The sequence below is a fragment of the Vipera ursinii genome (assembly GCF_947247035.1).
Source record: "Vipera ursinii genome assembly, chromosome: 1".
NCBI lineage: Eukaryota > Metazoa > Chordata > Lepidosauria > Squamata > Viperidae > Vipera > Vipera ursinii.
In genome coordinates this window covers 241,567,276-241,586,053 of record NC_139512.1, presented here as the reverse complement: position 1 = coordinate 241,586,053, position 18,778 = coordinate 241,567,276, and the positions used below count along the sequence as shown (strand labels likewise).

General features: G+C 39.7%; 1 protein-coding gene across 6 annotated transcripts in view; it reads left to right on the top strand.

Annotated features, from left to right (window-relative positions):
• RARS2 (arginyl-tRNA synthetase 2, mitochondrial) overlaps positions 1–18,778 on the top strand; it is a 28,225-nt gene that overhangs the window by 7,644 nt on the left and 1,803 nt on the right. The window contains exons 8-20 of one of the 6 annotated variants that reach the window (XR_014494201.1): positions 647–723; positions 1,497–1,655; positions 2,576–2,679; positions 4,098–4,184; positions 4,382–4,442; positions 6,146–6,222; positions 8,354–8,478; positions 10,041–10,108; positions 10,192–10,301; positions 11,885–11,978; positions 13,226–13,300; positions 15,143–15,206; positions 17,182–17,270. Coding sequence is in view for 4 of the 6 variants with exons in the window: in XM_083377277.1 (XP_083233403.1) it covers positions 647–723; positions 1,497–1,655; positions 2,576–2,679; positions 4,098–4,184; positions 4,382–4,442; positions 6,146–6,222; positions 8,354–8,478; positions 10,041–10,108; positions 10,192–10,301; positions 11,880–11,978; positions 13,226–13,300; positions 15,143–15,206; positions 17,182–17,268 (1,193 nt within the window). In the remaining 2 variants the exon portion in view is untranslated. Of the gene's footprint in view, positions 1–646; positions 724–1,496; positions 1,656–2,575; positions 2,680–4,097; positions 4,185–4,381; positions 4,447–6,145; positions 6,223–8,353; positions 8,479–10,040; positions 10,109–10,191; positions 10,302–11,879; positions 11,979–13,225; positions 13,301–15,142; positions 15,207–17,181; positions 17,423–18,778 lie in introns of those variants that run through there. The other 5 variants (XM_083377275.1, XM_083377276.1, XM_083377277.1 and 2 more) reach the window with 5 other exon arrangements.

The following is an 18,778-nucleotide window of genomic DNA, read 5'->3' as shown; positions in this document are numbered from 1 at the left end:
TTTTTTTTTTACTTTATGTTTTAATCCTATTCTATAAGCCAGTTAGAATCAGTATGTAAACAATAAACATCTAGGGATAAGCTTAATTGGATCGGCTTTGTGCAGAAAACTACTGCTTAATTTTGGGAATATTCCAGTTCTTAGCAACTTAATTTCCCCTTAGTTCCTTCTTCCAGTTAACCTCTTATTGCCTCTTCGTTCCTTACATTCTTTATGCTTTTTCCTCACACTGTGTGATACTGTGATATTGTGTTGCCACACCATCATGTCATGATGTAAAAATCAGTCTTTAGTTATGAGTAGATTTGTGCCACTCAGGGCAAATTTTCTGTTTCCCTTTTTTTTATGCACATCCTTGTCTCCCCCCTGTACAAATCCTGTTTCCATATCTAAGTACACAATGTATGTCCTTTGATAGAACTTCCATGTCACTTGATTAATATCCTTGAAGTCAGTAGTTTACTCTATGGGTGTCAAAATGTATAGCATGCACCAATGTGCTTTTGGTTAGTGCAATCTTGATACTTACTTTATAAGTTCACCATCTACATTTTTATTACTGAAGATAGAAGAACAAATTATTCACTGATTTTATAAAAAAAACAGAACTCTTTTGTAACATGTGAAATAATTACCTTTTTTTCAGGTATATTGGGAGCTGGCTTCCAATGGTTTGGTTCTGAAGAAAAGCTGAAATCCAATCCTTTGCAGCATCTTTTTGAGGTATGTTAATATAGTTGCACTCTATTAATATCGTAATGTGCATGACCATAAACTTATCAAGGCCACAATTCTTTCTTTTTTAATATTTTTATTTTGCTTCTCTGTTTGTGTTGCAAGTGGACTCCATGGCATATTTAACTAAATAGAATGAGAAGATATCGGGGACAGATAATGTATCTGAGTCTCTGGAGAACTACCAGCAATCAGGGCCGACGAGTGACCAAAGAAGCTGGCCTTCTATATGGCAGCTTCCAACATTCCTATAATTGTTAGGTTTTGTTCAGTTGGCTAAATAGAAACAAGTCCTTTTTTTTCTTTCTTTAAAGAAGTGACATTTATTAGAAAGATGGTGTGGGGAAGAGTTAAAGTAAATAACCAAGTATTCTTGGACTTCAGTCCCAATTAGCAAGGCTGGCAGCTAATGGAATATGGAGTAGGAGTCTGCCATTTTCTGTAGGGGATTATCAGCTCTTGTATATTGCGATAGCAGTCTTTCCTTGTTGAGCTTCTTGTGATCCTTGCCATTGTGGTGAAGATTACAGGATTTTGAACCTGGAGTGTCTTGAATACAAAGTAAAGGTTTCACCATGGGCAGGGGTAATTAACTCCCAGAATTCCTGAGCCAGCTATGCTGGCTCAGGAATTCTGGGAGTTGAAGTCCACAAGTCATAAAAGAGCCAAGGTTGCCTACCCTGACATAGGCTATAATCTTTTCTTGATGGAGAAGACTTTCTGATTGAATTCTCCTGTATTTTTCATTGATTTTTATACAGGTTTATGTACAGGTCAACAAAGCTTCAGAAGAGGATGAAAATATTAAAACTCTGGCACAAGATTTCTTCAGAAAATTGGAAGCACAGGAAGAAGAGGCTTTGTCGTTGTGGCAGCATTTTAGAGATGTTAGCGTTGAAGAATATGCTCGGGTGTATAAGGTGCTAAGTTGAATCTTTTCTTTCAGTATTTAGGAATTACCTCATTCTAGGTATAATGACACTTGAATATCTTTGCATTTCTGAAAAAGTGCACCTTTAGAATTGTCTGATACAATTCTATAGTATAGTATGCATTGTAAAACAGGCCACTACATGATTCAAAAAGAGAGATAACTTTATTTTAATGGGACCAACTTAGAACAACCTTCAGCAAAATCCAGCAATAGAGACATAGCATACTTAAATAAAAATAAAATAATGCAGCATTGGTGTACTAACATTAGTGAAGGTGCAGTTTAATTAAGAAAAATGTAGCTAAATTAATTGTAAGTGAGGTTTATTAAGCAATAATTGACAATGTAGAAATGTAAAATCTAACAAAACATTCTTGATGAATTATAATTAAGACAACCAAGGGACAGATGAAGCAGATGTAAAGATATACATGAGATGGATAGGTGTGTGTCATTTGGTGTAATATAATATTCTGGTGCATTGTTTTTATTTTGTTTTTTGTCTCACATAACTTATAGAGAGCCTTGTTGATTTAATGGAATATCTGTAGTGTAGAATTCCATTTAAAAAACCTTTTGCAACTTATTAGCATAGAACAATAATATGTCTGCAATTAAATTTGACAAACTATTTCAACATTCCTACATGACTGAGTAGGATTTACGTTTTTCCCCCAATATCTCTTGATTAAGTTTTTTTAAAGCTCCATTTTCATTTGCACTGTCTGTTTTGGGTTAGACCCTAGAAATTCTTCAAGCCGGAAGCCGTCAGAAGCATAGAAATTACATGACTGTGCTGAATTGGAATTTTGGCAATTACAGCTTTTTGTTGGAAAAAGGTGGTCTCAGATGAGATTATTCTTGCTGATTGTAATTATTTTCCTCTTTTCTTGATGGTTTGTCCAGCGTCTGGGAATCTACTTTAATGAATATTCTGGAGAATCATTTTATCAAGAGAAAAGTCAAGAAGTTCTAAAGAGGTTGGATGCAAAAGGACTTCTTACAAAAATGTATGAATGGATTCTTTTATTTCCAGTTTTTTAAAAAAATATCTGTTTATTCGTCTTAATGTTTTGTACGTTGAATCAAAGCTAGGTGACTTTAAAGCTGGACCGTTTGTCTGAAGTACTGTATATTATTAATATTTGCTGATTTAAATGACTAACGTAATTTTGTGAAAACTGACATGCAGATACAGTTTCACTCAGGGATACTTTATCCTGTTTGGGGCAACATACCACTTTAAGATGGGAAACGGAATCTGAAACGTTTAGAAGACTTGCAGGCCTAAAGTACACAGAAACTGCCAACTTCTCATACTTTTAATATGTACCTTTGCTTCCATCCCGCATAGGACGGGGGGGGGGGGAATCATCAATACCACCTTGGACATTCTGTGGTCTTTTTCATGTATTATCATAAAGGTTCTTTAGGACAATCTTCCCCAACTAGATGTCTCCAGATCTATGGAAACAAAACTTTCAATTTTTTTAGCCAGAATAATCATTGGGCATGTTCTCTGTGATTCCTGGAACTTTTTAATCTGAATACAGTCTCAGAAATTCTGGAGCACAGACAGGAGTACATGTACGCAGGAGTACAGCTAGGGCAGCGGTCCCCAACCTTTTGGGCACCAGGGACTGGTTCTGTGGAGAGCTTTTTCCGCAGACTAGAGGGGGCATGTTTTTGCATGCTGCACTTCTTTGCGTAGCCCGGTCTACAGGCTGGGGGTTGGGGACCACTGAGCTAGGGTATATGTGAATTGAACAAGATCTAGGGTTCAGATGTCCCTTTTCCTTTTCATCCTTTGCCATTGTAATTTGTAAAGGAGCGTCATTTCCCCAAGACCCATATTTTTGTTATGTTTTAGATCACACAAAGCCATTTGAAGTCATTTCTGATTAACTGCCAAAGAAGCTAACGTCAGTTTTAAATAATGAACCTGCTTATGTTTATTTTAATCACGCTACTTATTTTGTGTGTAATAGCAGGTAAGAAGGGGAAAACCATATATGACCAGCAGCTTTGGAGGTGGGGGGGAAAACTTTTGTATATGATAATGAAATGGGTGGCCGGGGGCTGTATTTTACATTGTGCAGTGGACAAGGGCTGCGTTAGGTAAATAAGAGCTGTATTATATATGTGGGGTTGTGAATTTCACTTTTGTTTGGGGGGGATGCTTTAAAAAACACATTGAGCTTTTATTTCAGGGCTTACAGTTGCCTTTTTTGGTTTCCCATTAACATTAGACCACAACTTCAAAGCATTTTTATTTTTTTCTTGCAATATCCTTATAATCTTAATTCTTGAAATTCTGAAACAATATTTATTTATTAGGTTGGCTGGCTGGCTAGCTAGCTATGGAAAAGGATATTAAGAAAGCCAGTATATAATTCCTTCTTACAAGTAGATTGTTCATCATTTTCAGAGAAGGAGTAGGAAAAGTTCGTCTTTCTGAAAATGGAGACCTGGTTACTGTGATGCGTAGCGATGGAACTTCGCTTTACTTAACAAGGCAAGCATGTTATGTGACTCTTTATTAGTAAACATTATTTTAACCTTATTGATATATTTAATAGAATATTGCTGGCGGACAGATATAATCACAAACTTATCATGATTTTGAAGGATAGTATAATTTTTTTAAAAAAAATAAAGTAAATGAATATTTCTTTTGGAGAATTTTATTTGTTCTTCATGTTTCATTTCCAGAGATCTTGCTGCTGCTATAGACCGAATGGAAAAATATGAGCCTGACGTTATGTTATATGTCGTAGGTATTCTATGATTTATGTTAAGGAATTTGGTGTGCAGAGGTCTCCTTGTGCTACCAAAGAGTTGCACAGACAAGGAATGGTACTGAGAGCAGTAAAAGTCACACAAGAATACACTGAGTTATAAAAACAAAAAGTAGTTTACTTTTGAGGTGGTGTAAGAACAAAAATGCACAATCAAAAATAAACAGTCCAGGTCATAAACAATAGCAACAGTCCAAACTACAAAGTCTTCTTACCGGTTCAGAGGTCAATACACAGTTCAGGTTACAACAGTAGTAAACCAACAGCAGAGCAAAAACAGTAATAGTAGAGATCAGTGAATTCAGAGAGAGAGAGAAGCTACGTTCCTAGCTTCCTCTTATGGCCATGAGAACACTTACACACCCATTGGCCAATTAACTTCTTAAAGACATAGCATTATGATTAATATATTTTCAACCCAACATTGTAGGCTAACACCATATGCCTAACAATTTATATAAATTGCTTTGGTAGAGGACAAAGATGTCAATGTACCTTTTGTCAGTGTCAAAGCATTTTAAGAAATGTGATTAGACTTGAGCTAACCATTTCAAAAGATGTTTTTTAAGAAAATAATGATATCGTACTATGTTGATCACCAATAAAGGAGAAGATTTATAGCTCAGAGTTCTATGGTCATATAGTGATCACTCCCAGCTTCTCTAATCATGATAAGTACTGCTGGCAGATTTAGGAAACCTGCAATTCAGTGATATATCAATGTCTTGTTTGACAAAACTAGTCTTTTCCAACCAAATGTCCTTTAATTATGTTGGACAGTAATCTCCATTTGCTGAGAATTTGGAGGTCAACTGAATGGGGAAGGATCTTTTCAACTTTACAGGAGGAGGAAATGAGATCTTGGATAGTCTTGATAATAGCCCCATGACAAAAACATCTACATTTAGTCTTATTTGATGTAGTTGCTCCTGCTTATAGGAGAGCCAAAATATACCAGCCAGGTAATCCTCCAAAATGGAAGGAGAAGCTTTTGCTCATTACCCTTATTTGAAAAATGTCCCATTCCAACAAAACCCATGGTTCTTTTATTTCTGCTTATTCATAGTGCTGAATAATGTTGTTTAAAGTTCTAAAATGAAGGTTTTCTGAGGCTTCTATGGAGATAGGATAGGATAGGATAGGATAGGATAGGATAGGATAGGATAGGATAGGATACTTTGTTTGGCCAAGTGTGGTTAGATACACAAGGAATTTGTCTCTGGTGCAGAAGCTGTCAGTGTAGATGCAAAACAACAGAGTAGTAATAATCATAATAATGATATCTAAGAGAGAAGATAGTAGAAAAGATGAGGATAATAGTAATACAGCCATACTATATGGGTAAATATACGTAAGACAGTAAAGTGGGAATTAGCTGTGCAGCAGAGGAAAAAAACCCCTGCTTTTGTGCCTGGTTGTTTTGGCATGCAGTGCTCTATAACAGCATCCCGAGGGGAATGTTATAATGTGAAATATATATATATATTAAGCCTTCTATTGCCCCAGTTACAATTTGAACATCGGAACTTTTCCAAGGGTAATTTTCCAAAGAAAACTCACATGTGATAAATCCAGTTTTCATGGCATTATTCTTTCCCTTGGAAATCCACTGTGATAATGCTGTTTGCCTTTGATTGTTATGTATTAAATGGCTAAATTGTTTTTCTCCTCTTCCAAGACAGATAAAAGTCAAAGCTCTCATTTTCAACAGATGTTCCAGATTCTGAAATTACTTGGTTTCAGTTGGGCAGAAAGGTAAATGTGAATATATCAAGAATTTTATTTTAAAAAAAACCCAAACCAAACTGAACAATGGTATTTCTAAAATTAGATGAGGAAAATGTGACAAATCAAATGCTCTAAATGTTTAGATGGGCAGAATATGGATGACCAAAGACCATTCTAGATATACATGAAAGATTAAAAAAACTTACTAATTTTAAAGAAGTACAGTGTGGTGATTAAGATATTAGACTGGAACAAGACTGACCCAGGTTTAAATCCGATCCATGGTAGAACTGGGAAAGTAGTGAGTGCCTTTTAATTCAATACCTCAGAGGCTGTTGTAAGGGGAAAGCCCATTTGTGGATCCTTAAAGTCCCATATGAAATTAGAATATTCATGCAATAAAAAATCATTTTTAAAATATTTTTTTTTTATTTTAATTCCATTTATATCCCGCCCTTCTCCGAAGACTCAGGGCGGCTTACAAGCTTAGCAGTAGCCTTCATTCTATGTATATACCTGCTTATTAGGGCTTTCATACACCCTCCAAGCGGCATTATTACAAAGTCAGCTTATTGCCCCCAACAATCTGGGTCCTCATTTTACCTACCTCAGAAGGATGGAAGGCTGAGTCAACCTTGAGCCTGGTGGGATGCGAACCTGCACTAATTGCAGGCAGCTGGTGTTACTTTAGGAGGCATTAGCCCACTGCTCCACCAAGGCTGTCACCAAGACAAAATATGGAGATAATCTTATATAAAATTTCAGTATTTGCTCTGGAATCTGCCTTTAGGCCAGAGTAAGGCTGTGGAATGCTATTAGTTCTGTTGGCTGTTGGAGGGTTAATTGGTTGCTTGTAGAATATTTCAACAGCAACCACTTCATTGAGATTCTCATTCATTATTGAAGATATGAATCTGTGAGAGAACATTGGGAGGTTCACATTTTGTACTTACGAGGAGCCAAAGAGAGCCCTGAATTGAACCAGTAGCAGCAGATAGGAGAAGGTGAAATTGAATTTTTCCCAGTGTAAATTACCATAGTGATTGATGGCTAAGCAAATATGAAGTTGCTCTAAGTGATTTAGGTTACCATGGAGTTATAAGCTTCTAAAATGAAAATAAAAATAATATAGTAATAGTGTGTGTGTGTGTGTACGTATGTATATATGTATTCTTGACTCCTGTTGCCATATCAAGCTTTCCTACATAATTATTGAGATGATAGATCTTTCTGGTTTTTAAAATATACTTTATATTCCAGTTATAGCATGGGTAATGAAAGAATGGGTGCTTATTAATGTACACATGTGGATATATCTTGTATCTAATCCTGTTTTGGTGTGAATATAAGTTTGAAACTTTAAAGCAAACTTCCATAAAAGTAGAGTGTGAGAAACTGTTCTCAGCCACGAGTAATACGAGTATATAAGTATAGAGCACTTTGTACTTGTTTTGGTAATTTTATTTAGTTATTAGATTTATATTCCACCTTTCATTTAGCAGCTCAAGGCAACATCTATGGCTGTGGTGGCAAACTGATGGCACGGGTGGCATGCAGAGCCCTCTGTGGGCACACACGCCGTCGCCCCAGTCCTAGGCCTTCAGCTGGGTTTTATAAAACCTTTTCACTTTAGGCCTCCGCCGCCATGTGCCAAAAAAAAAAAAGGTTCACTCAATTTCAACTTCTTGCGGGGAAAAAAAGATCTCGGAAAGTTGGAATTGATTGATTGAACTTTTTAGTCCCACCCAGTCTGCTGTTACCACCGCAGCCACATCCACCCAATGGGCCACACCCACCCAGCACCCAACAATACATAAGTGGGTTTTGGGTTGCAGTTTGGGCACTCAGTCTCTAAAAGGTTCGCCATCACTGATCTATAGCCTTTCCTTCTCCCCCTTTCCCTCACTTCAGCCACTCTTTTGAAATAGAACTTCTGTGGCTGAGGGTGGAAGTAGCGTATTTTTCAGGTTTAGCTCTAAAGGTATGCAAATGCCATTCTTATGGAGGAATATGTTCGTAGTTTCTATGGCCAAGAAAATGTCACTTTTATCTATGATGTATATTAGACTCAGAAAATTATTGAAAGTTATTGACCCATCAGTTGTCAGAAGTTGTTGAACATAAGCAGGACAGATGTTTTCGTCCTCTATGTATGCAGGTGCCAGCATGTGCCCTTTGGGAGAATTCACGGCATGAAAACTCGAAAAGGAGACGTGATTTTCTTGGAAGATGTTTTAAATGAAACTTGTTCCCTGGTATTAGAAAGACGTGCTTCTGCAAAAAGTTAGCCAACGCATTTTTCTCTATTAAATTAATATTTTATTCTGGTTCTAGAAAAAAAAGACTACAAGTATGCGGGTTTCACCACTCTTTAGCACGGTCTAAGCCACAATTCGTTCAGCTTCTTTTGCTTTCCATATATGGACCTCTTTGTCTGTAAGATATTTCAACCTTTTAAAAACACTCTAGTAATAAAATAGGTTTAAGTAATCATGAAAATAATTTAGCCTTTACAAATAAAGACATCTGGATCTTTTTTTCATTCTACTCTGAAGGCATTCTTGTCAGTCAGTGAAATTATATCCTTTTTAAACACTTCTTTGATTCTAATTTAGCCTTTTCAGTTCTTCTTTCTTTATTTGTTTGTTTCTTTATGATACTTTACTATTTTGATGCTTTTTTATTTTTCCTCTCCTGTATCTATCAGTTGTAGTTTTGATATCTGACATTGCTTGGATAAGTCTCTAACACGATTACATTGTAACCTGGCCCTTTTATGACTGGTGGACTTCAACTCCCAGAATTCCTCAGCCAGGCATGCTGGCTAAGGAATTCTGGTAGTTGAAGTCCACAAGACATAAAAGGGCTAAGTTTGAAGACCCCTGCATTATAAATTATTTCTCTAAACAATAACATTAAACACAAATTAATTCACTAGTTGCAAAATCTCCATTAATTTTCATATGCAACGATACACAGTATAGGGTTCAATAATATTGGAAATTTGATAAGAACAATTTTGAAATCATTTTGAAAAGTAAAGTTATTTAATCATTGCTGAAGCCACAGTATGTTAGAAGTGTCAAAGAAAGCTGAACCTCAAAGAGGTTTTTTAAATTGCAGTGGGATACAAATCTAATAAATTATGAAATTATGTATATTTTTCCCCGATTTTGTTAACCATAGTCAACACTGGAAGTTTCTAAGAAGAGATTGGACAGCCATTGTCCCAAATGGTATAGGGTTTCCTTCCTGAGCAGGGGGTTGGACTAGAACAGGGGTGTCAAACTCAATTTCATTGAGGGCCACATCAGCATTGTGGTTGCCCTCAGGGGGCCGGGTGGGTGTGGCCAGGGTGGGTGTGGCCTACTGGGTGGGTGTGGCTAGAGTGCGTATGGCCTACTGGATGGGCATGGCCAGCTCTACATCGTTCACATCAAGGGTGCCTATGGGGGCCTGGGCAGGAGTGGGACAGATCTGAGGGTCTCTGGCAGAAGGAGGGTCTCTGGGCCAGGGCCAAGGCAGTGGGGGCTGTTCCCTCACTGTTTCCAGGATGGCTTCCCGGGCCACATGAAACCACTTCGTGGGCCGGATCCGGCCCTCGGGTCTTGTGTTTGGCATGTCTGGATTAGATGATCTCTAAGGTCCCTTCCAACATCATCATCATCAACAACAACAACAACAACAACAATAATAATAATAATAGCTATGAGTAAGAGTATGTTCCTCTTATCTCCTAGAACTAAGTATACCACTTCATAAACAAGGGCCTGAGAACCAGCTTCCACCAGCAGCCTTGTGTACCTCTTGGTGAAATAATGGCTTTTCTCCTTTTATCTGATCAGCCACAAAAGAATGTGACAATCCTCCTGAGACCGCAGAACGGATTGGGCTCGCAGCACTTATCATTCAGGTCTGTCACCCAGTTAATGGCAAGATCAGTTTCAGGAATGCTGAGAGTTATCTACTCAGTTCTTGAATAATTTGTCATTTCAGGATTTCAAAGGCCTCTTATCATCTGATTATCGGTTTAACTGGGATCACGTTCTTCAAAGCAAAGGCGATACGGGGGTCTTCTTGCAATATACACATGCCAGGCTGCACAGGTATTGGGGGATGATTTGTGCCCCATTTTTTTCCCTGAGTTGGCCTTCATCTGGGGTCAGAACGAAAGTTGTCTGCAAGTAAAAGGGATTGGGAACTTTTCTGCTGTGGCTTCAGTGTGCTTAAATCAGATGAAATACATAGGACAGACAAATGGGCAAGTTTTACCAAAGAGTTCCATCCATTTCACATAATGGAACTTTCTCCTTCTCCCAAAGCACATATCTGCTTTGAAGAGTTCCCATAATTCCCTGGAGTTCCCATAGTTCCTTTGAATACAGTCATAGAGTGCTGTATTCCCAGAGAGGCTGCAGAAGAATTTTCAGTAATAGAGTGTAGTTCTGAAGTAGAACAATGGAAAGAATCCTAACTTTAAACAGGCAGCAGAACTTAACAGTGCAAAAAAAAAATAAGAACCACTTTAGATTTTTTTTAATGTATAGAATATAATATATAATCCTGCTGTAATTGCCGTTTATATAAAGTCCACCAAGAAGCAAAGAAACATTTTGAAGATTTAGTAGTTTCCCTTTCCCTTTTCTAATAAAATTGCAATTTTGGTCTGTAACTCTTTTGTGGCGATTAGTCAAATACTTGTACTGTTTCAACAAAATGGTTAAGGTCTTTTTAAGTTTTGCTATGCTATTTTATTTCATTCTTGAGCGATTTGGCTCAGTTGAAGTGGAACAAGTTTAAAGTCCCAAGTGTTTTTGCTTCAGTTATTACTTTCCTTTATGCTATATTAAATAGGGACACGGTGGCTCAGTGGGTTAGGACGCTGAGCTTGTCGATCAGAAGGTCGGCAGTTTGGCGGGTCGAATCCCAAGTGCCGTGTAACAGAGTGAGCGCCTGTTACTCGTCCCAGCTTCTGCCAACCTAGCAGTTCAAAAGCACGTAAAAATGCAAGTAGAAAAATAGGGACCACTCCGGTGGGAAGGTAACAGCCTTCCGTGCACCTTTGGCGTCTAGTCATGCCAGCCACATGACCACGGAGACGTCTTCGGACAAGCACTGGCTCTTCGGCTTTGAAACGGAGATGAGCACCGCCCCCTAGAGTCGAAAATAACTAGCACGCATGTGCGGGGGAACCTTTACCTTTACCTTTTATGCTATATTAAATAAGGCATTGCTTGTTTGATTGTTGGTGAGTGCCGAGGAAGCGTTATTTTATTATAGTAATGGTTTTTGGATTTTAGACTGATGCCCTGAAAGGCTTTTCATAATTTCATAGTTTACTCCCAGATTCTGGCTGCTGCACTATTAATGGATTTGAGACCTTCCCCCTCAACTTACCCTAAGTCATAGGGATGTTGAAATGAGTAGTCACAACCTGCATAGAGTCTTTGAGCTCCTACAGCAGGGGTGTCAAATTCTCAATGTCACGTGACGTGTTGCTACATATCGTGACTTTTTTGCCATTGCCCGCAATGGGGTGGGCGCGGTTTCACTATGACGCATCCGGCTCGCTGGCTGGCAGTTTGACACCCTGTCCTACAGGAAAGGCAGCTTATCAATGAAATAAATAAAAAAGGGAGTGTCAGAGGTATTTTTGACCATCAATGTTCTCTTCCCCTGCCTAGTTTAGAAGAAATGTGTGGTACTGTCAATCAAGGCACTCCCGTCAACCCTGCTTGTTTACAAGATCCACTAGCAATATCCTTACTTCAACATCTTCTCAGGTACTTCAGGATTTTCTCAAGTTTCTAATGCAGTCTTAGCATATATAACAGCACTGGACACGTTTTATATACCTTTTTTGTTAATTATATTTGGTCTTGCTATGCAACAGTTCTTGAAGACAGTTAACTGCCTATCCATGTCCATAACTGATTTAGAATCAACAGAATGCTAACCATAGCCTAGAAAATTTGGAAATAGAATATCACTCTTGAAGCGTTTTTACTTCATTTTCTTGCTAAAAATCTCCTTTGAATGAGTCTTAGGAAACAGCCAGAAAGCATTAGGTATGCTTTATATATTCCATTGGCATCTTGTTCATCTGAGATGCCTGCAGAAATGGACTGTGGTATATATATTAGTTATTATTGTTTGGAACAGCAGGCATTTTAAAGGTGCCTCAAGCTATTCATGTTGTGCAGCATAGTGCCATGTACATTAAACTGCAAGTGTGCCCAGCTGTGCTTATTGAGTTATAAGACACATTTGGGGGTAATATTTACCAAAAAATATATTTTAAAAATGTGTAAAGGTATAAAACAAAGAAGGCAATGTACAAAATATTTTACATTTGGGCCTGTGAACACTGCACAGTCCCATGAACTGGGTCTGCAGAAGGAACGCAGTGTTAGGAATAGCAAAAGATCTTGACAGTGACAAAAGCAAGGCTGGTTAAGACCTTTCATGCCTTGAGGAGAAACAGGGAAAACAGAATAGCTTGTCAGATTTCCTCACTGAAGAGGAAATAAGGACAAAGCAGGCACTCTCTAGGCCACTAATTAGCCAGTAACAAGTATGGAATTCTGCTACTGCAACACAGGATTTAAGGCCGAAAAGTATTTCAAACTACATTTTTTTCTCTCATCTCCCACCGTCCCCCATGCTAAAAGGGGGGGGGGGGAATGACCCTATTACTCCATTACTCTATTCTCAGCAAATACAGGGCCATTGGGAAAAATGATCTAACCACCTTTTCAGATAAGCAAAGCAGTGGTTAATTGTATGGCTGGTGCTAAACAAAAGCTAGTGTATATGTGGCAGCTAGTTGACAATACTTTTTTCCTAGAATAGTTACTCCAACTGTGGAAGTTTTCATATGCATCTCTTCACTCCAAAGGGCAGGTGTGTTCAAGAATCGGACCTCATATGACAGTAAAGCTGGAATAGAACTGAGATGTGAATGTTCCCTAGGTGGCTTGTGTTTTTTCTTTAATCAAATGTTCCTAAATGTGTTCCTTTCTCCCTGCAGATATGATGAAATTATTTACCAATCTTCACAAGACCATCAGCCAAATCATATTGTTAATTACCTGTTTAAACTCAGGTAAAAGAAACAAACTTTGGAGCCTTGAACAGAACAGATACATTGCTTTTAAAATATTTAGGGGATGTGGTTTCTGCAAACTTCATTTTCCTGTGAAATATTCCAAATGCCTTAAGCATTTTGCTGAATGCTGTATATTATTGGCCTGAGTCGCTGGTGGAAAATCAGTTCGTACCTTTGGACAAAAAATGTCTTTGTCAAAATCCGATGACGAACTTTCAAGAGATCATAATAAGAAACTAGTTTTTCTTGTTGAGATGCATTCCATTTTTAAACATTACATTTCCTGGAACAACCTCTCAGAAAGGGGAGAACTTATTAAGTCTGGGAGCAAAATTATACTTTTCATGATTTTAATGACATTTAAAGAAATGAACACTGCAGCAAAATCCTAGCTAGCCAGACTGTTTCCTTTCAGGGGTATTTTATTCCCCCACACTTGTATTTTTTCATCCCTTGCAGTAGTCATTCAGCATCTCAAGGGTACTGAGCATACTCAGTCTGCTTGGCCTATTTTATCCCTAGAGTCTTAACTATCCAGTGTTTTAAAGGTTGCTTTTATCTCTCGTGTACATATGTGGCATAATTTTGCTTTAATAGACATCTCAAAGGATGAAATTAAGACTCATATATATTATACTGTGCAGCAGATGGGCTTGAATAAAAAGTTGACATTAGTGGGGGGGGGGAAATAAAGTGCTTCATTAATTACTGTGCACATGGTAGGTCAAGACTAAATTAAGATGCCATTCCCATTAGAGAAATATGCAGTGCATTTACTTCATTACTGAATTAAGCCACATTATAGCTTTGCATAATAAATTGATTCATAATCTATTCAACCAGGCCACACAAGTCACGAATAGGGTTTAAATTAATCATATTCAATTAATTGCGCATATGCAACCACTAGATGTTTAACTGGGCTGGCTATATAAGTTATAGGAAAGCAGCCAATATATAAGGTAAATTCAACTAAAAAGTGTATCAGCACAGCCTTTCCCCAGCCTTGTGTCCTCCAGAATGTTAAGACAATAATGTCCAGAAATCTTATTGCTTCTGCCCACGGGGAGTTCTTAAGAGCTAGAATTTACAAGGTTGGGAAATGCTCTTGCAGCAGAGTTTACAAAGGCCGGATCCAGCCTTATGTTTAACACAGAACAAGCTTGCTTATGGTCGGTGACTACCATAGAGCTTGAACAAAGGTTATGAAGGTGAGATATTTTTTTCTTCTTCAAACAACACTGTTCTCCTTGGCCAGAAACAAGAATTAGCACCCTCCAGCTTTTGATACACAGTGGAAGTTCTATACCAGACATGTCAAACACAAGGCCCGGGGGCCGGATCTGGCCCGCAAAATGGTTTCATGCGGCCCGCAAAGCCATCCTGGAAACAGTGAGGGAACGGCCCCCCACTGCCTTGGCCCTGGCCAAGAGACCCTCCTTCTGCCAGAGACCCTCAGATCTGTCCCACTCCTGCCCAGACCCCCACAGGCACCCTTGATGCGAACGATGTAGAGCTGGCCGTGCCCACCCAGTAGGCCATACACACTCTAGCCACGCCCACCCAGTAGGCCACACCCACCCAGACAATACCCACCCGGCCCTGAGGGCAACCGCAATGCTGATGCAGCCCTCAATGAAATTGAGTTTGACACCCCTGTCCTATACACTCCATAGCCCTTGCAGTGTTTTGCCAAGCAAGGTGTTCTTATTCCACCTGGAACTTAAGAATGCGTAGCTGAGCTCACTTAGCAAGCAGCACTACTATGTTTGTGGCTGCTTGCTTTAGGATTGCTCTCTTTTGGAAAGCGTGTTCTCAGGCTTGGTATTTCTGTTTCAGTCATTTAGTATCTGCAGCTCACAGAAATCTTCCTGTGAAGGGCAGCCCTCTGGAACTCGCTCAGGTAACATCAGCTTTATTTATTTATTTATTAAATGCATTGAGTGTATATGCCACCCACCTCACGATCCAGCTTACAGTGCAATAATAATTCTCAAGTGTTCAAATGTAATTTGTTCTCCCTAAGCAGTAAACAAGGGACGCGGTGGCTCAGTGGGTTAGGACGCTGAGCTTGTCGATCAGAAGGTCGGCAGTTTGGCGGGTCGAATCCCGAGTGCCGCGTAACAGAGTGAGCGCCTGTTACTCATCCCAGCTTCTGCCAACCTAGCAGTTCGAAAGCACGTAAAAATGCAAGTAGAAAAATAGGGACCACTAGGGTGGGAAGGTAACAGCGTTCTGTGCGCCTTTGGCATCTAGTCATGCCTGCCACATGACCACGGAGACGTCCTCGGACAAGCGCTGGCTCTTCGGCTTTGAAACGGAGATGAGCACCGGCCCCTAGAGTTGGAAACGACTAGCACGCATGTGCGGGGGAACCTTTACCTTTACCTTTAAGCAGTAAACCTGGAGAAAAACCCCTTGTAGAAACGTTGCTGTGGAAAGGTGGAATATGAGTTAAAAGGAATAGATGAATGGCCGGGTTTTGTATCTGGAAACAAGGGAACTGAAAGATGAAATAAGTCTACTGCAGTAGTTCGGCATGTGGACTAGGGTGCTGCTCTTTTGAAGGTTGTCCCTGGGAGCTGTGAATATTGCTTAACGTTAAGTGTCCACAAATCCAAACTCAAAGACTGTTCTTATATCCATCAATAGACAATACATGCAGAGTACAACTAGGAGTAACAGCTGACTGGAAGCTCTAGGAAGAGTAAGCCTAAAATACTTGTAATACTCCAGGTTGGATATTTTTGGTGTGCATCATCAGCTAGATCCAGGGTAAAACTATTTCATACCCTCGTAAGCTTCCTAAGAAAGACAGAAGAAAACCTTGAACGCAGCTGTTTTTGTGCTAAATGAGCAGAAACAACGCATAGATGTGCATCTGTGAAAGGTTTTACCTGGAGCGGGTCTCTTTGACACCTCAGAAGCAGAGAGAGAAAACAAATAAAGGTATTAGATGCAGTGTTCCTCTCCCCCCCCCCAGATGAACGATGTCTGTGAGAAGTCACTAAGCACACAAACATCCAAGGATATGCAGGAATAAGGTTAGTGAGCATCAGGGAAATAGAGGTACATTGATTCAACATGAATAGCCAATTTCTGAAGGCGGAGTCTTCCCAAAGAAGAAACTGCGTGCATCAACAAAGGGGGAAAAGTTTCCTTGACCAAATCTTGTGCACAAAATCGGCTTTATGCTGACGGGCAAGGTCTCTCAACAGCAGATTTGGGGAAGTGGGAGAAGGTAACGGGAAGAAATAAGTGTCAACACTGCTAACACTGGATGTTTTTGCATGGACAACAGATGGAAAGGTAGCCATTTCGCTTTTAGAGTTAGATGACGCTGGGAAGGGGGTGGGAATGTGAATGAGAGTCCAGCTAGACATAACAACACCGAAACTTAGCGTGAGAATCACGGTTACTGAACTCAGAGCTGATACCAAGAATTGGAGGGCTGGAGAGGAAGCGCTTCAAGCTAATTGGGGGATGTGATTTATGCTGTTAATTGGAGGAGGGAATTGTGCTTTGATACTATGTGCCCAGGGGAGGGGAAATCAATTTTTGGCTTCAATTACGTAAGTGCCGATATTCTGCTGCTCGAATAAAAGATCCTTTAAGGTAAACAATGCTTCGAAGTTCTTCTGAAGAGTTTCATCTGTCAGAACCATGACAAAAAATAGATTCTTCACAACGATCAAGCTGCAGAATTATTGGTACAAATGGGCTTTTCAATAATTCTTAATTCTAAAATATTTTATACTACCATAGCATGGAGCAGGGGGAGGGGGCATGAATAAGGTGCTGTTCATAAGAAGCAGATGACAGAAATTACCAATTCCTCTTCTTTATCCCTCTCCCCCCCCCCCGCTTTTATTTTCCAGACAAGGCTCTGCCTTTTTCACGCTGCCCGCTCTGTACTAGCCAACGGAATGAAGCTCCTAGGAATCACACCTGTAGATAAAATGTAATGGGGGAACTTCCTTGATGCTTTTCCTATGTATCCCTTATGAGGATTATCTGATCTCTGTTTTGGACTTCATGGCCATTCCAGAGTTGTGGGAATGTTCGGAAGCCCTTTTGATGTGAATTTTTCTTCTCTTATTATAAAGCCAATTCCAGCTTTTATTGGTATTTGAATTAAATGGTTGTGATGCGCCAACATGTGGATCAGGCTGTATGACTATGGCTTTGCTGCTCTACTGACCTGCTCTGAAATCAAAACCTTTCAGCCACTTGGAAATTTCAGCAGCTGTGCAATTGGCACCAAATAATAATGCTTAAGGGACGTGGTGGCTCAGAGGGTTAGGACGCTGAGCTTGTCGATCAGAAGGTCGGCAGTTTGACGGGTCGAATCCCGAGTGCCGCGTAACAGAGTGAGCGCCTGTTACTCATCCCAGCTTCTGCCAACCTAGCAGTTCGAAGGCACATAAAAACCCAAGTAGAAAAATAGGGACCACTACGGTGGGAAGGTAACAGCGTTCCATGCACCTTTGGCATCTAGTCATGCCGGCTACATGACCACGGAGACGTCCTCGGACAAGCGCTGGCTCTTCGGCTTTGAAACGGAGATGAGCACCGGCCCCTAGAGTTGGAAATGACTAGCACACATGTGAGGGGGAACCTTTACCTTTACTTTTTAATAATGCTTAAAAATTAAGTCCCATTTTGTATTTTTGCAATACAAAGCTTTGTCATTATGAGAATATTAGAACTGTGGAGCCTCTTCTTTTCTTTTTGTTCCTCATAAGCACTTGGCTTGGAAGGTGGGCATTTTTTAAATATATATGTGGTACATTTATTTATAAATGCTGTCTTGCCATTATGAGTTACAGAAGTCCTATGGATGCAGTCTTTACCTGGCTGCTTCATCTGACTTTCAAACTTTACAGACTTTAAGAAATAAGATGAAGCTGCTATGCCCCAAGGAAAATCATCCCCCTCTAGTGGAAAAATTATTTTAAAAAGCACCCTATATATTTGCACAGTAGGCCATTGCAATCTGATGAGAACAACTAATCAGTGGGACAGCTTGCCTCCAGAAGTTATGGGTGCTTCATCACTGGAGTTTTTAAGAAAAGACTGGACAGCCACTTGTCTGAAATGGTACAGGGTCGGGCTGTGGTCCACTAGTAGGCCATGAGCTGTTTGCATCTGAGCTATGGGCGTGCACACATGCATCCCCACTTGTGCAAGTGGTGAGCAAACAAGTGCGTGCACACTCCATTTGCCTGAGTGGCAGGCACACATGCACGGCACTTGCACAAATGGAGTTATGTGCGGCCACTGGCACAGAACCATCCCCCCCCCTGCCGCCGGTCTGCAAAGGAGGCATACATGAAGATGCAGGACAAAATGTGTATAGAAACCCTAATACCAATCTCTCAAAGAGGATCCGATTTTGAAATATGTACTGCGAAGCTTAGGCTACCTCTATTCCATGCTATTTCCAACTGTGGAAATAAAGCATCCACTATCACG